The 22,471-nt window shown below is 51.3% G+C and overlaps 1 protein-coding gene across 4 annotated transcripts in view; it reads left to right on the plus strand.

The window, feature by feature from the left end:
- The window catches only part of SEPTIN9 (septin 9), a 281,197-nt gene extending 259,953 nt beyond the window's left edge, over positions 1 to 21,244 (plus strand). For all 4 annotated transcript variants that reach the window (XM_032792784.2, XM_032792786.2, XM_032792785.2 and 1 more), the window contains 5 exons: positions 6,447 to 6,564; positions 10,558 to 10,653; positions 12,974 to 13,070; positions 17,449 to 17,500; positions 18,457 to 21,244. In XM_032792784.2, coding sequence (XP_032648675.1) covers positions 6,447 to 6,564; positions 10,558 to 10,653; positions 12,974 to 13,070; positions 17,449 to 17,500; positions 18,457 to 18,586 — 493 coding nt within the window. In that variant the 3' untranslated portion in view covers positions 18,587 to 21,244. The remainder of the gene's footprint in view (positions 1 to 6,446; positions 6,565 to 10,557; positions 10,654 to 12,973; positions 13,071 to 17,448; positions 17,501 to 18,456) is intronic.
- Positions 21,245 to 22,471: the final 1,227 nt, after the last annotated feature.

A 22,471-nucleotide genomic window follows, 5' to 3' on the forward strand; every position in this document is an offset into this window, starting at 1 on the left:
GAGCTAGATTCAGTTCCAGCTTGTGCCTCAGCAGGTTCCTGTTGTGCACTTAGGTATGTCTACATGGAGCTTGCTTCCTGCATGGGTAGACAGACGCACACTAGCTCTGCTAATGACTTGCCCGAGTGTGTCCCCAGGGGGTGGGGTGGGATTGTGCTCAGGTGGCTAGCCCGAGCCCCGCCCATGCCGCAGCAGCCATTGTGCTATTTGTAGCACACTAGCTCGAGCAGAGCTAGCATGCATCTGTCCGCCTGTGCCGGGAAGCACCCTCCCAGCTTCTGTGCAGAGGTACCCTTACTGGTGGTGGTGGTGGAGCCCTGTGTGACTCCGCACGGGTGTTTTGCTCAATGTACCAGTCAGAAGATTTTATTTCTTGCTGTTAGTTAGAACTGGGATGCCACTGACAGGGTATTCTGTGTCTGGTCCTCTCAGCAGCTTTTATTCCTTAACTGCATTGTAAGGAAACAAGCAAGAGCTGAGTCTGCCCTAAAAAGTTCCTTCTAATTTTTTACATCCATGTGCGGAATGAATTTTATGGTGCACCAATATAGAGACGATATGTAGCGAGGTGGGGCCTAGGCGTTTGAAGTGGGGAAGGAGCTCAGGGCTGGGAGTGAGGGCTCTGGCTGGGGATGCAGGCTTTGGGGTGGGGCCGGGGATGAGAGGTTTGGGGTGTGGGAGGGGCTAGGGAAGAGAGTTGGGATGCTGGGGACGGGTGAGAGCTCCAGTTGTGGGGTGTAAGCTCTAGGATGGGGCTGGGGATGAGGGATTTGGGGTGCAGGCTGCCACAGGTCTGAGGTGGGGAGAGAGGACTACCCCCAGCCCTCTTTCGCTGCGGCAGCTCCAGCTCCCCTGTCACAGCTCTGCATGCCCCAACTTGCTCCCCACCCACCCCCTACCTCTGTCCTCTCCAGGCCCCTGTAGCTGTGCATCTGCATGGCCCTTGATAACCTGCTGCGTGGCCATGCAGCTTAGAGGGAACTTGCCTGCCTGATCCCACCTATGCTAGTGAGCCCAGTTGTAGATAATCTGAAGGGGCCATACGCAACCCCAGCAGTAATACCCCATTCCCTTCCGCAACCCCAAAGTCTGTGGGGCTGAGTAATGGTCACATAACAAAAAGGAAGGGAAAGGTTTTATAGCCACCCACTGTGTATATTTCAGCTGCGTGGAACAATCCCCTGCCACAGTTCCACTCAGCTGTGGCTTGTCCTCTTTCTCTAAAGATCCTTTGCCTGTGAGTTTCTCTTCTACATTTTCAGTCACAGATCTGGGCTTCTAGAGATCTTACTGGGAAAGAATTAAAATATAATCTGTTGCCTCTTGTGAACTGCACCCAAAGTCTGCTTATGACTCTGGAATGCAACACTGCTCACAGGAGATCATGCATGTTTTTGTACTGTGATCATCCATCTTTTCTTGCACGCTTTATTCAGCAGTGAAAAAGTTAATGTGAGCACCAAAATAGTCTTCCTTAGGTTCCAGGATCAGCCCCCCCATAGGGACAAATAGGAGTTCCCATGCCAGGAGTGGATGTGCCCTGTAGACTGAAGCAAACAGCACCAGCTATTCCACACACGCTTTTCACCACCATAAGAGCTAGTTATTAGTCACTGGAGGATTCCCCTGACCCCTGCACAGTACCCTGAGCCAAAAACTCCTGGCTGTGCTGCTTTGCTCCTTGCAATAGAAAGCTGGGAATGGACTACCTGAGGCTAGAGTAAGCCATCTCTCCCCACCACTGCTACAATGACCATATCTATAGTGCACGTAATAGCTATGAAAGGGTTAATTTGTGCGTAAGCCGGTTCTCAGTGCTGGTGACTTCTCAGGTGCATTCAGCCAATGAATTTGTTCTGCTTTAATGTTTGTAACTTAGTCTAACGCTAGAGCTTTCCTGGCTAGACTTCCAGTTAAAGGGCCTCCTTTGGGGAAAGTCCTGTGGAACTTAATAGAAAATGGTATTTTTGTATGGGGTGGGTGTGTGTGTGTGTTTTTAAACTGTCCAATAGAATTTAATAGCAAGTTGCATAGGATGGTTCAAAAAACATACAGAAACATGATTTGCTCCCTGTGAAACTCAGTTACTTCTCTAGAATCTATTTGTTTAATCCCTGTGACTTTCATAGGAGAGTAATAACATTTTCAAAGCACTTTATAAAGGCAGCCAGTCAAGCTTCCTAACACTCTGTGTGGGAGGAAGAGAGGGAAGCGGTCCCCACGTTAAAGGTGAGAGGACTGAGACAGAGGTTACACCGTGTCTAAGACCACACACCTTTAAATTGTGTCTGTGGCAGAGCTGGGGTTTGGCTTCAAAAAACCTGGATCGTGTCTCTTATTACTGGACCTTGCTGCCTCTCGGCTCAGAGTTGGCCCTGTGTGCTCTGGTGCTACCGGGGAGCTGTGTCAAAGTGTAAACCCCAGCAGCCAGCCTGGCAGTCCCATGCCCTGTCCTGGTATCCAGCCCCGAAGCAGGAATGCTGCTCACTGTGGTGGTGTACGGAGAACTGCTGTTTGGGAAAGTCCGCTGACCTCGGTTCTCTAGCAGTCAGAGGAAGGAGCTCAGCAGGATACCAGGAAGCTCTGCCTTGGGGACTCTGGGAAAGCACAGGGCCGCACAGTGCACAGAGCTTACTCTGTTTGGTCTCTTCTGACAGTGTCTTACTATGGTGGGATGTAGGGTGCGGGATTTATGGCCTCATGAATGCCCTAGGCCTACTGGGGTCAGCTAGGGGACCTGGCTGATAACAGAGAAGGGTTTGCATCTCCGAGTCCTGCTGCTGCCCCTACAGTCACAAGCCTCCTCACTGATGAACAGGTTCACACCCCAGCTCATGAGAGAGCAGAAGCTGCAGCCAGCAGATTCACTTAATGGGGTTTTAGAATGTTCTTTATGGGCCAAACCCTCTGCTCAGTGGAGCTACAGAGAATTAGGCCCCTAAATGCCTTTCCTCCTACAAGTGTTACAATCAGCATGGTGTCAAGTATCAGAGAGGTAGCCGTGTTAGTCTGGATCTGTAAGAGCAGCGAAGAGTCCTGTGGCACCTTACGTCTGTTAGTCTATAAGATGCCACAGGACTCTTTGCTGCTCTTACAGTCAGCATGAGAATTCTTACGCCCACCACGGAAATGCAGCCACTTCTGGAGGGAGTCCTCTGCGGCAATGTTGCATCTATGTAGGGCAGGAAATGGAGACAAATGCCCTATTGAATTGAAACTTCAGGGCATGGGGATTGAATTGCACACACTGGAATTCGTCTGCTATGGTGGGGTAAAAATCTTCCTATAGACTCAGGGCCTTCTTTTCAAAGACCACACTGGGAGAATGCTGGGAGCAGTGCAGCCTACCTCATGGGCTCATGTTTCTGCTCCTCCAGCCTCCCCTCTGGTCTTTCACACCATCTCACCATTCTTGCTGCAAGAGCCACCTTCCCGGCAACTCTTGCCGCCTGGAACGGCTTTTCTGTATCTCTCCACATCCCAAGTCTGCCTGTATCCCTCTCTGGAGATATGCTGGTGTTGCAACTGTGTTGTTTGTCAAGCTAGAGCATCGACAGAAAACCAGTCGTCGGAAGGATGCTACAGATTGAAAGGTGCCTGGAACGCTTAACGCTGTAAGATCCTTAAGATCAGAAAGGACTGGGACCTCTGTTTTAGGGCTTGTACGAAAGGCAGCAGTGCCCCCTACTGCTGTGCAGGAGCATTGCCGCAGTGCTGAGCTATAGGGAAAAACACCAGCGACTGAGTCAGAGTGGGCTGGTGGTATGGGATGCTCATAATCTTGCAGCTGTGTGTGCTCAGTCAAGAGCTCCTCCTCTGCCTCCTCACCCCAGTATTAAGTGTGCACAATCTTGTATATTGTACATAGGAAGCTGGCCTTGGCTGTTAAGAATACCGCAGCACCTATAGGAGATGCATTGCTGTTGCCCGGTCACCAAACCCCACTGGGATGGGCCAAGCATGGTGTGCAGATGCCAGCAGATCCAAAGCTATGCAGCTGGCTGATGTTGGACCTGGGTGCAGATGCGTATGTGTGGCTAGATGTGGCTTTGCACACTGCTGTTAGAGTAACAAAGGCCCCTAAAGTTCTCCATGGACCAAGGCAGGCTTGATAACTGGACTCCAACATTGAGATCAGAGTTAAATCCAACGCACTTCTGTTTATGACTCAATCTGCATTGGCCACATATACATCGTCGTCTTCCATCTAAAACAAAAGCCGATGAAAGAGGCAGGAACGTACTGTCAGCGGGGGTGGGGGAGATTTTTAAAGGGAAAAAGCTGTTTGAAAAATTGCAAGGAGAACAGGAGGGAAAGAAAGTCCTTGGGGAGAGAAATATGAGAGTGATGCATGCGAGGGGGGTTGGCAAATATATTATGTAGAGTTCCAAACAGCACTGACCAACAGGAGTCTGCTCAGATGTGTCCTTGGAGGTTTTCTTTCCAAAGCCAAACTAAGCTCTTGCTTTCCTGGAGCTCAGGGCAATCTGTGACTGCAGCTTTTGTATTAGGACCTAGTTCTCCCTAATGCTAATGATGTGATCTCTAGGCTTTTGGGTGTATTTGCCCCACTACCACTGCTCTCTCTGCAGTAGAGAGACCACAGCCTCTCTTGTGTTGAATCTCTCCACGTCCTCCATGCGTTGTGACCACAGCTGCACTGTGGCCAGCTGAATGTAGAAAAGGAATTCTAGGCTTGCACTGGCCACAAGGCATCTGAATGAGACAATGTTGGCAACTCAAAGCTAACCCCTGTCTTACAGAATTGGTATTGTTACAAAGCTTTGTAGCAATCCCAGTTGTGAAAGGCGGTGGTTAGCTAGCCTGGCTCCAAGCAGGAAGTGGACTTGCCTACCTGGGAGGTGAAACGCTGTGAGTTGCCAGCATTCTTTCCTTCCCTGAGTACAGAGGTGTCAGTCTCCCGGCTTACAGAACAGCATTGGGGTTTAGAAGAGCTGGTGTGTAGACCCAGTTCTGCCCTAAGCTGCTGTATGGCTTTGGGCAAGACATGTTGGCCGCTCTGTACCTCAGTTTCCATATGTGAGCCAGGATGGTAAGGCCAGGATTGATTAATGTGAAGTTGCATTAATTTAGTGTTTGCCCTTTGGCTCCAGCACTGGCCTGGCTGCGCCCTTTCTTCACACTCCTTACCTCCACTACTAGCCTGGCATGCTCTGACTAGTTTCAAGCAGGCAGATTCCTTGGGATTTCCCTCACCCAAGGGGCTTCAGTGCTCGTAAAGTGTTCCTGTTTCCCACCACCATACATGGCAGTGCGCTCGCTTCTTTCCAGTAGCTTGTTGTTCTTACCACTCTGCTTCCCAAGCTGTCTGGGGTCCCCTCAGCCCCAGGGGAATGGTTTGCTCTCCCTGGCACTGTATCTGGTTGCCTGATGAGGCAGTCAGAGCGGGCGGGGGGATCGTGCCTCACTCAGGCCAACACAAATAGCTGCAAATCCAAATACCCAAATTGTGTGTGTGTTTCGCGAGGGGCAGGAGTATTAAGGACCCCAGCAGCATCCGAGCCAAAAGAAACAGCCCCGGCCTTGTGTTCCAGCATTTTGCCTGGGTGGATGGAATTAGCTCCGTTACGCTGTTGGCCAGCTGTTTACGAGATCGGAGGCCACACTTGGTTTTAGACAGGCTTCTAGCTGGGGTCCTAAGAAGGACAGTCATTTGGGCTGTGAATTCTTTGTAGCTTTGGGGCATCTGTTTTTCCCTTTACACTTCATGTCCTCTCTAACCCCGCTGTGGAAGTAGAGTAATCTGTTCCACTGCTACTGCTCAGTGTGGGGATTAACCAAGTCTTGCTTTTTAGCTGCACTGACAGGTCTGTCGTTTTGGGTGAAATTCACCCCTGCGCAGGGGAGTCAGTATAAAGCGCATGGTCCATAGGCCAGTTACTCTGTGGGGGGGAAGGGGGAAGGGTCATGATTCCACTTCATTCTGATCAGCTGCCAGGATGGCCAAAGTTTTATACAATGGGTCACCCTTAAACTGTCCAATTCCATTGCACAAGGAAGGCAGGATGGTTTAGCAGACAGAGCCCAGCCAGGAATGCCTGAGTGCTAATCCCAGCTCTGCGAAGGACTTGTGTAGCCGTGGCGAGTTCCTCTGTGACTGAGAATCCCCATGAAGATGAAAATCCTCTCCTCCTCGCAGAGTGTGGAGGGTTAATAAATGATTGCAGGGCACTTGGAAAATGGAACCTGGCATGTTTCAGTATTTCTGTCTGCAAAGCATATGTCTGTCTCTATCCGCTTTCTTGCTTTTAAGAAAATGTTGGTTGGAGGGGGATGTTCTCCAGCATTACAAAATTACTTCTCCCCTCCCCACCTTTTCCTAGGCTGTAAATATCCTTTCTGTGCTGGGGATTCTCCCCCTGCAACAGCCCCTATGTTGCTATTGCTGATGTCTGATTCCATTTCTTTTTGTGCTGTGCTGTTAGCCTCCGACCTCTAGACATCGAATTCATGAGACGCCTGAGCAAAGTGGTGAACATCGTGCCAGTCATCGCCAAAGCCGACACGTTAACGCTGGAGGAGAGAGACTACTTCAAAAAACGGGTAAGGGAATGGCAGCCGCTCCCCAGCCGGCACATCTTCTCCTTCCCTTCCCCACTGCCCCCTGCAGGGCTGCAAAGCCGAAGGGCTGGCCTGGAGCCCAGAGCATTCCTTGGGCTGCAGCTCTGAGTGATCCCATGTAGCAGGAGGAAGGGCCTTCGCCTCCAAACAGTTCCTTGTGTTTCTCTTGGATCTTGGTCAGCTCACAGTGGATTTCAAGCTCTTGGTCTCCGTCTGCATGGCTGTTTTATTTTCCCCTCACGGCCCCCATCTGCTTTTATGGGTTTTAGGTGGTCGGTCCTGCTGTACGTTGAGCCTCTAAACCTTTTTGGGGAGCCCATATTGCTGCACAGCATCCTGTAAGGATACAGAATCCAGGCTAAAATGTATGCGTGCTGAGCTCAGCTCTGAGATTGACGGGGGAAGTAACAATGCAATTCCCTTGATTGCATCAGTTGGAAGTTGGTGAGGAGGGAGAGCTGTCTCAGTCTACAGCCAAGCATGCTGTTTCCTTGTGGTGCCGCTGCTTTGCTTTGGCTTTCAAAGGGCTATAAATCCAGTCATGTGACCGATGATGTTGCTGCAAGCGTGATGGTCTCAGCATGTGCTGCAGAAATAAGCAAGCCACCAGTCGCCTCTTGGGTTGCTGCTTCTTGAGTCTGAATTTCCATTCTGAGCATAAATAGCCTGGGTTTTGCCAACCCAATAGCTCAGCCAGCGTTCCATAAATATCCTCGTGGAATGCAGCAAGGCTGACGCAGAAAGGAAATGGGCAAGAGGTGGAGTCAGGTAGATGAGAGGGAAAGGGGTCTCAGGGTTGTCCCGCTGACTTCGGGATGTCCTGGTCCTCTAATCCAATATTAACCCCTGAGAGCCCAGCGGGGAGGGGGGCTTTGTATGTGGTAGCAAATAGCTTGAGGTGAAAGGGTTCGTTGTAAATCCAGGCTCAAGGCAGTGAAGGAAAATATGAAGCATAGCTAAATCCACGTGCTCAGATGTCTCCATAAGCATCTGACTTGGAGCAACAGAAGCAAAGAGTTTCCCAGTTTGATTCCAGCCCATTCTTACCTTGGGCAATATAACAAGGCTATGTGGAGAGGGTTTGCTAACATTCCGCGTGAGGAGGGACTCTCGGGGTGGCAGGGGAAGAGCACAGATTGTAGGATCCAGGTCACCGGGGGATGCTATGGATTGTGGAGGGAGGCTACAGAGCTCTGAAGCCTGCCTGGCTGGAGTCTTACTCAAAGCATCGCTGCGGAACGGGAGGAGCTGCCCTGCTCACTGAACGTCATCCACTTACTGGGGTTCAGAGCTGGCTTGAGCATCTCCCCGCCCCATCCATGGGAGTGAGAGCCGTGAACTGAAACCACCGATCTGACCTGGGGGGATCAATCCAAATTTCACAGCTGGGTCCGTCTCTACAATGGGCCAAGCAAAGTTTTGGAAATTGAGCCAAATCTTGTGACCCAGCCCAGGCTGCGCTTTATCAGGCAGCCCGTGCTTTCAGGGACAAGTGAAGAGCAGTTGCTGTCAGCGGGAGGGTTGTAACAGTGACGGACTAGCCTGCTGTAGTCTGATATTTCCCACTGACTTTTCCACATGCCGTTTGCTCAGTTCAGAAAGTACAAGGCGTGTGCACGCATATGTGTTGCTCCCTCTCCTTCTGCCTAGCTGCTGGGGCTAGAGTCAGTCCGGAATCTGAAAATCCAGCTTGGCTTTCTGTGCCTCAGCTATCATCCTTGGCAATAAAAGCCAGTGCTTTCGGAACTGAGCTAACAGTGTTGTTGACGCGTCAGGCGCAGTAGAATCCAGCTGGCTCTCCCGGTGCCATATTGGCTTTGCAGTTAATGGACTTAAACTTGGCTTTGTCAAGGAACAGATGGAACTTTGAAGACTCAGCAAATTTTGCCCTCCGCTGTTTCAGTCCTGTACCACCCTGTTCACTCTAATAGGGTGGCAGGGGTTTCTCTGAGCATCACTGGGCCCTGGTAGCCGGAAGGCAGGCTAAGAAGTTCCTCCTTTTTATTGAGTTACATTTTTTATCATAACCAGATTCTTAAAATCCTTCCCAAAGGGAGGTAAAAAACATAACTGTGTTGGTCTATGCACCATGTGAGACTGGACACCTTGCACTCCTTCTGCAATGAGCTCCAATGGAACCAATCAACAGCTCCGGATCCTCAGCTGATGTAAATCAGGAGACAGTGGACTGTGCTGTTTTACACTAGCTGAGGATCTGGTCCCCAGTGGTCAAATATGGCTCCGGCAATACTGGTTAGGGGTTTATGGATGTGTGTCTCTAGATCTATACACACATGCACAGCTGTAATATCCAATGGCCTCATCTGCATTCGGTGGCCATAGTTTATTGGAAGGTGATTTAGCTGGAACTGCCTTTAAACTCCTGTTTTCTGGCCCACCGTAGTGGTGATGGAGCATTAACCACCAGCGGCTGTGTTGTCCCCGTTCAGATCTCAGTAGGTCCGGATTCTCTTCTTGCTTGGGTGGGAATAATTCCTATGGGCTGGGTGGCATTATTCTAGATTTACGGTAGTGCTCTGTTAACTTACACCAAAGTGGAGTCCAAAGACCTGCACAGTCATTCTTCCCACATTAAAGCCAACCCTGCTCCTGAAACCGCTGCGTGTCTCTGCTGGTGTTACATGACTCCCCCACCCCCAAGAACAGAGCGTTCTCTTGGGTGGGGAAGTTTGTCTGGCTTGGGGGAGGGGGTTCACCTGCCCTGAAGTGCAGGGCTGATCTAGAGCCAGAGCCAGCCATTCAGACTTGGATTCAAACATGAGTTTTCATCAAGGCAAACAACACAGGTGTGTTCTGGTGCTGATGGCACCTGAATCTCCCTTCAGGAACCTGGTATCAGTGTGCGTCTAGTGTATGCACCACAGCGAGATGTTCACAGCACTGGAGAGTGGGGGCCAGCACACTCTGCACGTGCCCCCCACCCACCCTCTTGGTGTCAGGGTTGCTAATCCCGTGCACATTAGAGGATTCAGGATCTTGAAAATCCCTGTCACTGATGCCTGGTTGGATTCAGGAGCTGAAAATCTGCCCTTCTCCTTGGGTGAATGGTGCAGTACCAGTATTTGGTTTAAACCTGACACTGATCTGGCATAACAGACCATCCCCCTGTTGGGGTAGGATGCTCTGCCCTTTTGGCCTGGTGTGGAGGAGGGAAAGACCTCACTGTTGAATGACCCAGTGCTACCGTCTGCTTAAGGCCTCACTGTTGCCCACCTCCAAGTCTCGTGAGCACGTGCCTGGGAGATGCATGGTTGCCCTGACTTGCTGCAGATGGTCCTGGCTGTCACTACCCTTTGTCTTTTTAATATGAAGGTGGAGCCCAGCTTGCAATGCTTCACCTTGATCTGGGTGGCCTTCTACTCCGCTTAGAGATGGACGCTATTCTTGCGGGTGGTGGGATGATGGAGAGCAGGGCCGGCTCCAGGCCATAGCACGCCAAGCGCATGCTTGGGGCGGCATGCCGTGAGGGGCGCTCTGCCGGTTGCTGAGAGGGCGGCAGGCGGCTCCGGTGGACCTCCTGCAGGCGTGCCTGCAGATGCTCCACCGGAGCCACAGGACCAGCGGACCCTCCACAGGGATGCCTGCGGGAGGCCCACCGGAGCCACGGGACTGGCGAGTGGCAGAGCGCCCCTCGTGGCGTGCCACCATGCTTGGGGCGGCAAAATGGCTAGAGCTGGTCCTGATGGAGAGAGAGAATCTTCTAGAACTTCATGGGCTGCACTTCAGACTGGGTGGATATTTAGCACTGAAACACACGTCCTTCACTGAGCAGTAAGGAGGGGAGGGGAAGCAAGGTTGCCTGGCTAGTTCCAAGCTGGGAAGGGCTTTGAGTTACTTTAGGGCCATTCAGTAGAGCGTAGAGTGCAGCCATGCTATGTTGCTGGGGAGGCTGAAAGGCAGCAGCCATGGTCATGGAGTCTAATGTGGTGTGCTTTCCGTGTCCATCTGCTTCAGATCACGGCCGACCTGCTCTCCAATGACATTGACGTGTATCCCCAGAAGGAATTTGATGAAGACTCTGAGGACCGGCTGGCGAATGAGAAATTCAGAGTGAGTGGACGGTGCTTTCGTCCTGTAGCACTGTGGCCCAGAGCTCTTTGGGCTGGGCCCTACAGCTCCAAAGGCTTGTGAAGATTTTGTGGGGGTTCAGCAAAGTGCCTGTATTTCCTTTCCAAGGGTGGTGCACTTTACCCCTGTCTGTGCACAGAAACTGGAGACAATATAGAAAGAGAGGGTGGGAGATTTGCTCCCACGGGCATGAGAATTGCCTGATTTCAGCCATAACTTGCGATGCTGAGCCCTGTCCTCCTGGCAGCAGGCTGGCTGAGTGTTTGCTCCACTTCCCTCCCACAGGGATAGGAAAGTAGGTGGAGTGGCCTTCCTTCCCGTGGTGTGTCCCTGGCACCACTGGTATGGGCCTTGGGGAATGTTGGCTGTTGCTGCTCTCTGAGGAGCAAGCGAAGGCCTCCTGCGGCTGGTGTTTGGGGCCTGGGGCTGGGGTTGTGACTTGTTTCCAGACGGCTCATTGAGACCTGGCCTGGCTGTTAGAGTCCGGCTCCCTGAATGTGACATGCTGGACCATGGTGTTTGCCCAACAGGGGTCGTGGGGGCAAAGCCAGTCTGGGAAGCTAGGCTGGGAAGAGGAGGTCTCTGAATGAGAACGTTTCCCAGCCCTTGGCACCCACTGGTACTTTCTGACTCTGAGGTGCGACGGCTGGCAGTGGGGCAGCAAATCAGCCATTAGCGATGGGCTAGTGTCATCTTGTCCTTTGAGGTGTCGCTGCAGCTGCCTCCTAGGTCAGGGGTGGGCAAACTACAGCCCGCGGGCTGCATCTGGCCCCTCGGGGCTTTGGATCTAGCCCGCGGGATTGCGCCCCCTCCCCGCCTCCGTGGCACCGTGGGCCCTGCGCCGCTTTTAGCAGCAGCCGGCCCAATGTCCCTGCAGCCCCCAGGCCCTTACCTCCAGGCACTGCCCCCCGCAGCTCCCATTGGCCAGGAACGGGGAACCGCGGCCAATGGGAGCTTCGGAGGAGGTACCTGGAGGCAGGCAAGGGCAGCACAGGGGGAGTCCTTCACCTCCCCACCCCCTCCCAGGGGCCGCAGCACTTCCTGGAGTTGCGCGGGGCTGGGGCAGGGCAGGCATGCAGGGAGCCTGCCCTGGCCCCAGTGCCCACCGCTGCCACCTGGGAGCCCAAACCCCTCCTGCACCCTGCCCCCCAACTCCCTGCCCTAAGCCCCCTCATACATTGCGCACCCCTCCTGCACCCCAACTCCCTGTCCTGAGCCCCCTTGTACACCCTGCATTCCTGTGCACCCCAACCCTCTGCAATCTGCACCCCTTCCCTGAGTCCCCTCCTGCATTCTGTACCCCTCCTGCACCCCAACTTCCTTTCCTGAGTCCCCTCATACACCCCCCACCCCTCCTCTGCCTCAATCCCTTGCCCTGACCCCTTCCTGCACACCGCACCTCCTCCCACACCCCGCACTCCCTCCCGCACCCCAACCCCTTGCCCCGGCCCTACATACAATGTCTCCACCCAGATGTGGCCCTCGGCCCCAAAAGTTTGCCCACCCCTGTCCTAGGTTAAGATTCTCCCTCAACAGCCTTTAACAAGTGGGCAGAGGAGCCCCTGTGCGCTGTTGCCAAGCCATGTACAGGCGATGCCCTTTTCCTGTCGCGCTCTGGGTGGAGGCATCCTGTTCTCTGAAGAGAATTTCTCTCTGGTGGCACTGTTGTTTGGAGGCTTTAAATAGTAAGAGCTAGCAGAGAGGGGCACGATTGGAAGGGTAGAGCTCCATTGGCAGATTTTTATTGGTGTCTGTGATTGGAGCAGCGGGGGGCGCTGCAACAAGTGGTGCTAACAGCATTCGCAGAGCTGTGTGTTAGGCCCTGCCAGTGCTTGCTGAGGTGATCCATCCCCTCGCTTTGGTTTTCGAAAGCCCCCAACCCCCATTTTTAGTCCTGGCTGCCTGCCGTGTTTCACAGAGCTACCACCAGTCTCCCAAAGGGAAGTGGAGGAAGCCGGGCCTTTCTTGAGAAAGCAGCTGCTGTCGGGTTGGCTCCACACATGGCGGCGACGATGTTTCTAGCCTCTGTTGCTGTACCCCCATTAATGTGCATTGGAAACAGACAAGTCAAATCTATGGAGGTGTTCCTGTGAAACTCGTCAGTAAAAAATCCCCTCTGTAGATTTCTCTGGAGGATGGGCCCACAGCCCAGAGACCAGAGCTCTTAAACACTTACCGGAACGGCTTTGCCTGCCGGGCTGGCTGTGGATTATCCTATCCAAGGCCGCTCCGCCCAGTTTGGTTTACCTGCTGGCTTCCCGGATGACGCCATTAACCTGTGCCCTGTGCTCTGTCCCTCCAGGAAATGATTCCATTTGCAGTGGTGGGCAGTGACCAGGAATACCAGGTTAATGGGAGAAGAATTCTTGGAAGGAAAACAAAGTGGGGCACCATTGAAGGTAGGGGCAGTTGTTGTTTGTCTCTCCCCTACACACACACCCATGTCTGTCTTCTGCAGTGTTTGAATGGGAAGTCAAAGGGTGATCGTTGGAAGCATGTGTAATATGTGGATATAGCGCGCATCACTGCCCTCTACAGAATAGAGCAGGTTCCAGTTGTGGTGTTTTGATGGGAGTGGATCTTGAAAGCCTTGTGACTGACACTGCAGAGCCCGGACCAAGGATCCCAGAGCTGGGGTCTCATGGCTGGTGGGCAGCCTGTGTGAAATGGCTCTGGCAGCTCTCCATCTACAGAGAAGCAGATACAGGTGAGGGTCCTTCCAGAACAGTGCTGGGGCCCCACAGAGGAGATTACATGGCTGCTATTGAAGGAGAAGCACTGGTGTTTGATAAGTGGTCTTACAGGAGGCAGTGTGGCCCAGTGGTTAAGGCATCAGGTTGGAGTCCAGGAGACCTGGGTTCTGTTTCTAGCTCTGCCACTGAACTGCTGTGACCTTGAGCAAGTCACTAGCACTCGCGGAACCTGTCTCCCCTCTTCCCGCTTTCTCTGTATTCTCTGTTTAGGCTGTTTGCTCTTTGGGGCAGGCACTGTCCTAGTGTGTACATACGTAGCACAATGGAGCCTGATCTCAGCTGAGGCCAGTGAAGGTGCTACTGTAATACAGATTAAGAGCTTCCCCTCCTATGCTTCCCCACATGACTGAAATATTTCAGACTCTGTTGCCTGTTCCATGCTCCCCTCACCCCTCTTGCCCTTCCCTCCGCCCTCAACACAGTGCATCCCTGCACCTTCCAAAGCAGCATTCCCACCGCTACCCTGCAGTGTCATGGGAGTTGAAGGCCCAAGGAAGAAGAGGGCTTCTGAAGAATCCCTGGGATTGAGGATGAGAGCAGGGTCATTTCTGAGTCCTTTCATCGTTCTCCTGACTGCTGGTTAGGAGGGGAGGATCCTCCACTGCTCCCGTTGTTTTCTTTTCTGTTGTCTCCCTTCTCTCCTGTCTTCACCCCTGATGCCAGCATCTTTCTCTTGTTCAACAACTGCCCCAGAGGAGGGTCCTGGCTGCAGGAGTGCCATGTAAGTGTGGAGATTCTCTTAACAGGCTCTAGAAATCTCTTTCCCTAACCTGCAGCCATTGTTGGTGCAGTTGAGCCTGGAAATCTGTAGTCCAAGATGACCTGAAACTGCCGCATTCTGATGGAGGAAGACGGGAAAGGAAGCATGTGAGGGGATGGGGATTCCGCATGCATTTTCCATCAGAATCATCTGGTCTGCCCTGGAGACTAGAGAACTAGGGAGGAGAGGATGATATTTCAAGAGCGCTATTGTGGGGGGTTGGGCTGTCCCTTGTTTAACTACAAGGGCCAACATACACTGGAGAGAGCAAGCCTTTGTTACATGTTCACCCCCATTATCCCTGCAAGGTCCTAGAGCTCCCCATACCCATCTCAGCTGCCTCCCAGTGATTCTCCAGAGAAGACTGGACACTCCTGCTATTGCTGAGGAGGGAAGTGTGCCTGTTAGGAGGTGGCACTCCTGTTCAACAGCTTTTATCTGTCCAAAGGAGCAAAAATGGGCACAGTCTCAAATGAGCTCTTTTTTGTCAGTTACCTTCAGTGGATTCAACTGCATTAGCAATAGCCACTGTGCTCAGTTGGGACTAGTGCATGACTTTCTCTGCCCCACGGAATAGTCTCCACCCACCTACCCCCACTCCCTAATCTGCAGAGGCTGGGAATGAAGGATACTGAGTGGTGACATCTTTTGTCTCTGAAAACGCTAGGATCAAGTTGAATGGGGGCTGTCATAAACAGATAGCTAAGGGTTAATGTTTCTTTTACCTGTAAAGGGTTAACAAAGGGAACCACACACCTGACCAGAGGACCAATCAGGAAACTGGATTTTTCAAAGCTCAGGGAGGGAATTTTTTGGGTGTGTTGTCTTTTGTCTGTGTCTCTGTTCTGTGCTCTCTCAGCTATGAGAGTGATTTCTATCTCCAGGTTTTTCTAATCTTCTGTTTCCAAGTATAAGTACAAAAGGTAGAAGACAATAGGTTTTTATATTGTTTTTGTATTTACATGTGTGTAGTTTGCTGGAATGTTTTAAATTGTATATCTTTTTGAATAAGGCTGTTTATTCATTTTTCTTTTAAGCAATTGACCCTGCATATTGTCAACCTTGATACAGAGAACATTTTTATGTCTTTTTCTTTCTTTTTATATAAAGTTTTCTTTTTAAGACCTGTCGGATTTTTTCCTAGTTAGAACTCACCAGGGAATTGGTGGGGAGGAAGGAAACAGGGGGGAAGGGAAAATCTTTGTGTCAGAGTTGCAAAGCATACCTTTGCAGGGACTCTGACTGAGGGTGAAAGAAACTTGATCTCTCTGTGTTTGCATTTCAAGGACTTGAAACGGTATCTCCTACCTAGGGCCATCCAGGGAGGGGAAGCCGGGGAGGAAATAAAGAGGAGACAAGGGGAGGGGGTTATTTCCCTTTGTTGTAGACTCAGGGCATCTGAGTCTTGGGGTCCCCCAGGGAAGGTTTGGGGAGACTAGAGTGAGGTAGGCACTGTAATTCCTGTCTGGTGGCAGCACTATCAGATCCAAGCTGGTAATTAAGCTTGGAGGGTTCATGCAAGCACCCACATTTTGGACGCTAAGGTTCAGAATTGGGATTTATGCTTATGATAGGGGCAGGGCCCTTCTTCCCAGCCCCTTTCTCCTTCCCATCCCACTGGTGCCTGCAGGGGGTGCACAGCCTTTTTTTCGTTCTTGCTGCTTCATGAAAGGGCCCACAAATGGCCATATCAGCTCCTCAGGCCCTCCCTGCCTTGCATCTGGAAGGGACCCTCCAGGCACCAAGCCAGTCTCCTCAATTGCTTCAGGACCTTGAAACCGAATGCTGGCTGCCTGCGGGCGTGGGGGTGTCTGCGCAGACGGCCAGCTTCTCAGCACCCACTGGGGTGTTTGAATAGTCCTGTCCAGGACTCTCGCAGGATCTGTTCTTCTCTCTTCCTCACCACGTGCTGAACCTTCCTCTTTTTTTTCCCCCTCCCTTCTTTCCTTCCACAGTCAGTTTCACGCCAGCATTTCACTGGGGAAGCATCCCTCTAACAGTGCGGCACATGCTCTGCTCTGCTCTCGGTAGCTAGGATTCCAGAGGCACAGTCCATGTGATTTCACTGCTCCCTCCCTCTCTTTCCCCTCCCCCGCACCTTCCATTTCAGAGCTTTTTCTGATTTTACGATTCTTTTTATAGAAATCCTATTTCGAGTAAGTGCTTAACAAAGATGCCAGAGAAACCCATTTTATTTTAAACCCTTGGATGCCCTCTTATGGCCTGTTCTTGGTAACTCTCAAAGCTTGATAGTGATGGTCCTGGGTGGGTTTGTGAGAAATGCTGGTCATCCTTCAGGTCGGGGGTATCTGCCTTCGGTATAGGGAGACTCAGGGACCCAACATTTGCCATTGGTTATGTTGCAGAATTAGTGTTGTTAATCTGCTTGCTATTTGAGCATCGTGTTCATCCATGTAGAAAACAAAGGGGAAGATGCTTTCCTTGGACCAAGGATCTGTCCCTCTGAATTAGACCAACAGCACCGTTCAAAGACACATTGTACTGAGAACAGGACATAGGATGATCACACAGCACTGTGATCTTTTTTTGATGGCTTTTCTCTCCACGCAGCTTTTAATCCGAACAGTCCCAACAGTAGATCATGCCGTTCCACAGCATAAATCAAGATTTGGGGGAGGGGCAGACTAAGGCCCAGAGATCTGCTCCAAGTCCCACAGGAAGTCTGTGGTAAAGCCAAGAATTGAATCCAGGGTTACTGAGTCACAGTCCAGTGCCTTAACCACAAAACCATTCTCCCCTTTGCCTTTCTGGTTACCCCAGGCCACCCTGGGAGACACTTAGTTGAAACAGGTTTGTTGTTTGCGAGGAGTCAGTTGGTGCCCCTTGCCTTGGTGACGCAGTGAAGTGGTAGTGGACTTACACCGGAGGGTGTACACTCCAGCAGCGAGTGAGCGTGAGCAGAGGAGACGGACATGAAAGCTCTTCCCGTCTCTTGCCAGCTGTTCTTTAGGCAGGTAACAGCTAATGAGCCTCTGTATAAATATCCTGGCTAACGATGCCAAAGAGGCTTTTTCCTCATGACAGGCAAACATTGATTTTAAGCCCGTGGAATCCCTCAGCTCAGTGACCCTTCTGCTGGGCTGTAGCCCCTGCTCCAGGCTGTTTGCAAGCCCACTGTGCATGGGTGCTAATTCTGAAACAAAAGGCAGAGTCCCGCTTGTCCTGAAATTGCTGCCTTGCTCAGGAAATGTGGCTGTGTTCTGGGCTGTGGCCTAACGGTTTGTCTCCTCTTCTCCTTTCCAGTTGAGAACACGACACACTGTGAGTTTGCTTACCTGCGGGATCTCCTGATCAGGTCGGTATAACTCTCTTGGGTGAGAAAGAGACTCCATTGTTGTGTTCGCCTCACTTCTGCCAGCAGGTGGCATCAAAGGGAAGGACAGAGCTCAGCAGTTACTTGGTGCATGAGCTGCTTTATTCTCACTGCCCTTCTTGCAGATCACAGTAGCAATCGCTGCTGTGCAATCCATAGCCTCTTAAATGAGGACGTGAACTAGGGGGGTTCCCGTGTGCACTGGCCAGCAGGAGAAGTTAGGGAGTAGGGAATGGGAAGGGAGCCCTGCTGTCAGACTAGCGATACCCATCATAGAGGCATCTCAAAGATTGCTTGAGGCACTGTGTCTCCTGCATCAGTGTGCCAGCTGCCCATTGCCACAATACACCTCCATGCCTTTCAGTTGGCTGCTGTAGCACTGGGCTCATACTAGTGAGTGGAATCTCAGGTTTGGTTCCCTACAGTGGCAAAGGTGATGCTCTAAACCCTTCTGACGAGTAACCACCTCCAGGCCTAAAACTTCCAGCACAAATAAGACTGGTCCCTGCAGTCTCACCAGCTAGGGGAAAGCAATAAGGGGCATTGGACTTGTGTATCATGGCTTAAGCTGATTGCCAGCTTGGATTGGTGGGGAACTTCCCCTCATGATATATGGATTCTAGGAATTCCAGACCTTTCCCTGAAGCCCCTAGCACTGATCACTGTCGGAGGTATTACACTGGAGTCCAGGGGCCATTTGGTCAGCTCATGGGTGAAAGACTGATGCGCAGCCTGACTTTGAGATGGGCCCAGCCTGCTGTTTGGGTGTGAGTCACGCTGCTCTCAGAAGTGCTTTGCAGACTCAAGGGCAGGCAGCAAGCTGAGAGAGGGCAGCATGGGAGAGGTGGCGGCAGACTCTGCTGCCGTGAAAGCCCCATTGTGGGGCCACGCATCTGCGCACAGCGATCTCATTTAACCCGCTTCTCTGCTTTCCTCAGGACACACATGCAGAACATCAAGGACATTACCAGCAGTTTCCACTTCGAAGCCTACCGAGTGAAGCGGCTGAACGAGGGCCGGAGCGCGCTCTCCAACGGCATGGCTGACCAGGAGGCCAACGAAATGTAACAGTCTCGCTCCGACGCCAGGACCCAATGCGCTCGCTCTCTCATTTCTTTCCCTCCCCCCTTTATTTTTATATAATTCTTCTGCCACCGCCACCATCCCCTTCCCCCGCGCTGCCGATGTTAACTGACCAAATAACCTGATGCTGTATCTATCGTGAAGAGCGTGGTGACTGCCAGTCCCCTGGTGCTGCCCGTCTCGTGGCGCAGGGGTTCCGTTCTCAGCTCCCATTGGGCGTAGCGAGGGGCAGCTGGGTGGTTGAACAGGATGGCAGGGGAGGGAGTAAGGGGAGGGGAGGAGATGACGGTCCCAAATCAGAAGTCAGTCTCTATTTATTCTCTAACACTAGCCAAAGTGTAACCCCAGGGTATGTGGAAGAGCCCCCTCCTCACGAAGGCCTGCTCCAGCTAACTCTACCTGGCTTCACCAGGAGCTGGAGCGGGCCCCGAGGGTTGTTTTATAATGAAATCCAAGCTGTTAAGTAGGGGTGAGTCTTCTCCTCCTCCTTGCTCATAGGAGCCGATCATGAAATGAATCTGATTTCCCTCTCCTTCGTGTCTTGAAACGGCGCCATGGAGTGGGGGCGGGGGCTGCCTCGGAGAAGAGACAGCCTGCTGTCCTTGCTGCCATGCATCATGTCTGTAAAGATCGTTGGAACCAGATGGCTTTGCCCTGCGTCACGTGGCTTTTTTATTTTCTTCTCCGTCCACTGAAGGCAAGGCTTTCTCTAAGTAAACGTGGCCTTCGTAAGCGAGGTGCGGGCATGAGGATGGATAGGGAAGGTGATCACAAACTTACCTCTGCCTCCTTTCTTCTGCCTCCAGCCCTGTGCCTAGCCAACCCACTCACCCCACTCCCTGTTACCTGCCTACATGCAATAAGCCGGGAATGCCATGGGGTGACTCATGGATCTCTAAGTCCCAGCCCACTCTGAGAGAAGTGCCTTTGAATTCAGCTCTCATGCAATAGCTAGTTTGTCTGTGCAGCCTGCCAAATGCCAATTGAGATTGACTCTTCAGAGATTCTTCTACCCAGCTTTTCCCTGTCACTCAGTGCTTGGACCATACCAATGGCTGGTTTCCTGGGAACACTTGTGTATTTATTTTTAATTCAGTGTCCTTGAAGGCTCAGAGTACGTTTGTGTGTGAAGGGGGCTGAGAACAGAACCACCTCTGCAAAACACAGGCAGGGGGCCAGAATTCTTTGTACTGTGTGACTTGTGTGTTTTATTAGGTTTTAAATAAGCCAGAGGAGGCTGTTGGATCAATTTGGTTTATTCCTTTACCTGGGCAACTTATATGTACATAGCCAGTTCCTTAATCTGGCAATGCTTTCTCTAGAGAACCATGTGCGTGCACACAGACCAAGCCCCGCATGCCACACGCATGTTAGAAGCCTTCAGCTGTAAGAAAGGCTAGGCTGGTATCTCACACAAGCTTTGTAGTATAGGGTTCCTGATCCCCAACATGGTCTGTTGACTTATATCAGCTACCGTAAACGCCAAGAGTACTTAAATGAAACCCCATGCCAGTGGCCAATCCAGTAGGGACAGAACCATCCATGTGCAAGTTGATCTTTGAGCAGAGATCCAGCTCTCTGCCTTCCACTTCTGTCTAAAAACTCAGCCCCAAGAGAGATTCCAGTGCCTGCCCATCATCACTTTTCTGACCCCCCATGTGGTGTAAGACTATGCCCAGATTGTCTCCTCTAGGTGCTCCCACAAACTGGCAAAGGTGTCCCAACTTCTAGCCTCACAGAGACACCTGCAGAGCCCCCCAGAACCCCCTGAGGGATGAGACCAGTTCCATGTTTATAGGCGGTAGGAAGGTTTGGAAGAGGGACGCTGTTCTCCCCTTTATTCAGAGGCCCGCATGCTTTTCTTCATCAGTGGAGTATCTGCAGACTGCTGCTCCCCCCGCATCACTCTTCAGAGACCCAGCCATAGAGGGTGCTCAGGGTTGCATCCCTCCATGCCATTTCCAGCTGTCTTATTATCCATGCCAGGCCAGTAACAGGAACCCATTGCAGGTGCATTGAGTCTAGCAGGGCCCAATTCCACATGATAGCAGAGGGAAGTAGCATCTTGCAAGATCGCCCCCCTTCATGCCTGCATGGGCAGATGTTCTATATGGTGGGTTTGGTTATGGGACACATGATGTGTCTGTGCAGGTGTGTTTGCCTTGCAGGTGAAATCTGTACTCAAACCCTTTAACTCTGTTTCGCCTCACTCCTGAAAAAATAGGAATTTTTACAGAGCTGTGTTAAGTCGAGGAAAATGAATTATTTACTTGCTGACTTGCTATATTTTAGCAAAAACAAAATATTGTGTATTAACTGGAAAAGGTATGTATTTCAAGTGTTAAAATGACTATTAAAGGGGAGGGTAGAAGGTCTTTTCTGCGTGATGCACTTCTGCAATTATCACCATCTTAAACTCCTTTCCTAGACAGTATCTCAAGCTGGGCCAAGCAAGACATGCCGCTTTCTCCTTTGTAATCTAATTTTTGGGAAAAAAATGTTTAAAAAAATTAATCCAGATCTATTAAATATGGCCTTTTGGGTGTTATATGCATTATGACAAATTTAGTCCTTTTTTGTATAAATAATAGTGTTTAATATGTATTTCCCAAAATAAATGTTTCAAATGCAAATGGAAAGAGACTTACGTCAAAGTGTTTGGTGGTGGTTTTTTTCAGAGCCACACAACCTCAGGAAGGTTGATGTTGTGTCAGGTGTGTTACTATGCAAGGACATTTCTTCCTGAAGGCAAACCCAGGGGCTGCAGGGATTGCGTTAGGGTCTCTGTAGGTGATGCTCTTCTTCGAATTGCTACGGTCCCAGTGCCACCATGCTGGGGCGTTGGGGGTGCCACTTTTGAATAAGACAAAAGAGGTCCTGTGGCTAATAAAGATCACTCTGGTTCTTTCAACAATAATAAGGATATTGGACCAGGTCTGGGGTATAAGTGGAGATGGATGCTGAGCAGCCTTAAAAATCTGGACAGGCAGCCGCAGTGTCCTAGCCAAATTCTATTATGGGAGACCGACCTCCCTCAGCTCCTGTATTGTTTCATTCTGCTAAGGTATTCCCATTCCTGATATTGGTACTGTTCTAACAGAGGCTGCAGTTCACTTGAGGCAATACCAGGAGCCTTTACTGGACCAACACTCATTAGTAAAGACCAAGAAGCTTCATTGAACGTATTCAGCTTCTCCGTTACCCATCAGTCCTGTCCCAGTATGTTCAGGTCTTGTTGGGACTGAGCAGAAAAGCGTTATTAGGCTAAGGCGTCCAAAGAACTGGAACCCATCAACTGCACTATAAACCAGACAGGAAGTGGAAAGTGAGGGGAGCAGTAATTCAGAGACCAGGGTACAGGACTCCTACATTTTCACTGGGTTTGTAAATGGGAAGAGGAGAGTCTGGCTGGAACTGGCTGAGACACGAGGACCTCTCCAGCATGTACCCAGCTAGGTGCTGGGATACTTAAAAGAGGAAAAAGAGACCTTTTAAGTACCATATATTCTGCTTCAACACCCTCTCCAGAGCAGTGTGGTAGGTGGCAGCAGCCCTAGCCGTTTTGCAGGTCAGCATGGAAAATGGTTTTGGCATGCCCCTCCCTGCAGCAGCTGAGCCAACCCACCCCCACCCCCACCCCGCACTTGCAACCAGCCAATCAGCAAAGCAAACAAAAAGACACATAATCACAGCCTGGCAAAACCAAACCTAAAAGAAAAGCAGCAGCCTGCCCCAGAGCCAGCCCTGGTTGGTGGGGCCAGGGGAAAGAGTTGCAAGGGTGAAGGCAGCATATATGAGAGGATTTGAGGGCAGTGGGATCCAGACAGGACATACTCAAGGGGAGGTTCCTGCACAAAAACTGCAGTCTGT

Source organism: Chelonoidis abingdonii, chromosome 13 (assembly GCF_003597395.2).
Source record: "Chelonoidis abingdonii isolate Lonesome George chromosome 13, CheloAbing_2.0, whole genome shotgun sequence".
Taxonomy (NCBI): Eukaryota; Metazoa; Chordata; order Testudines; family Testudinidae; genus Chelonoidis; species Chelonoidis abingdonii.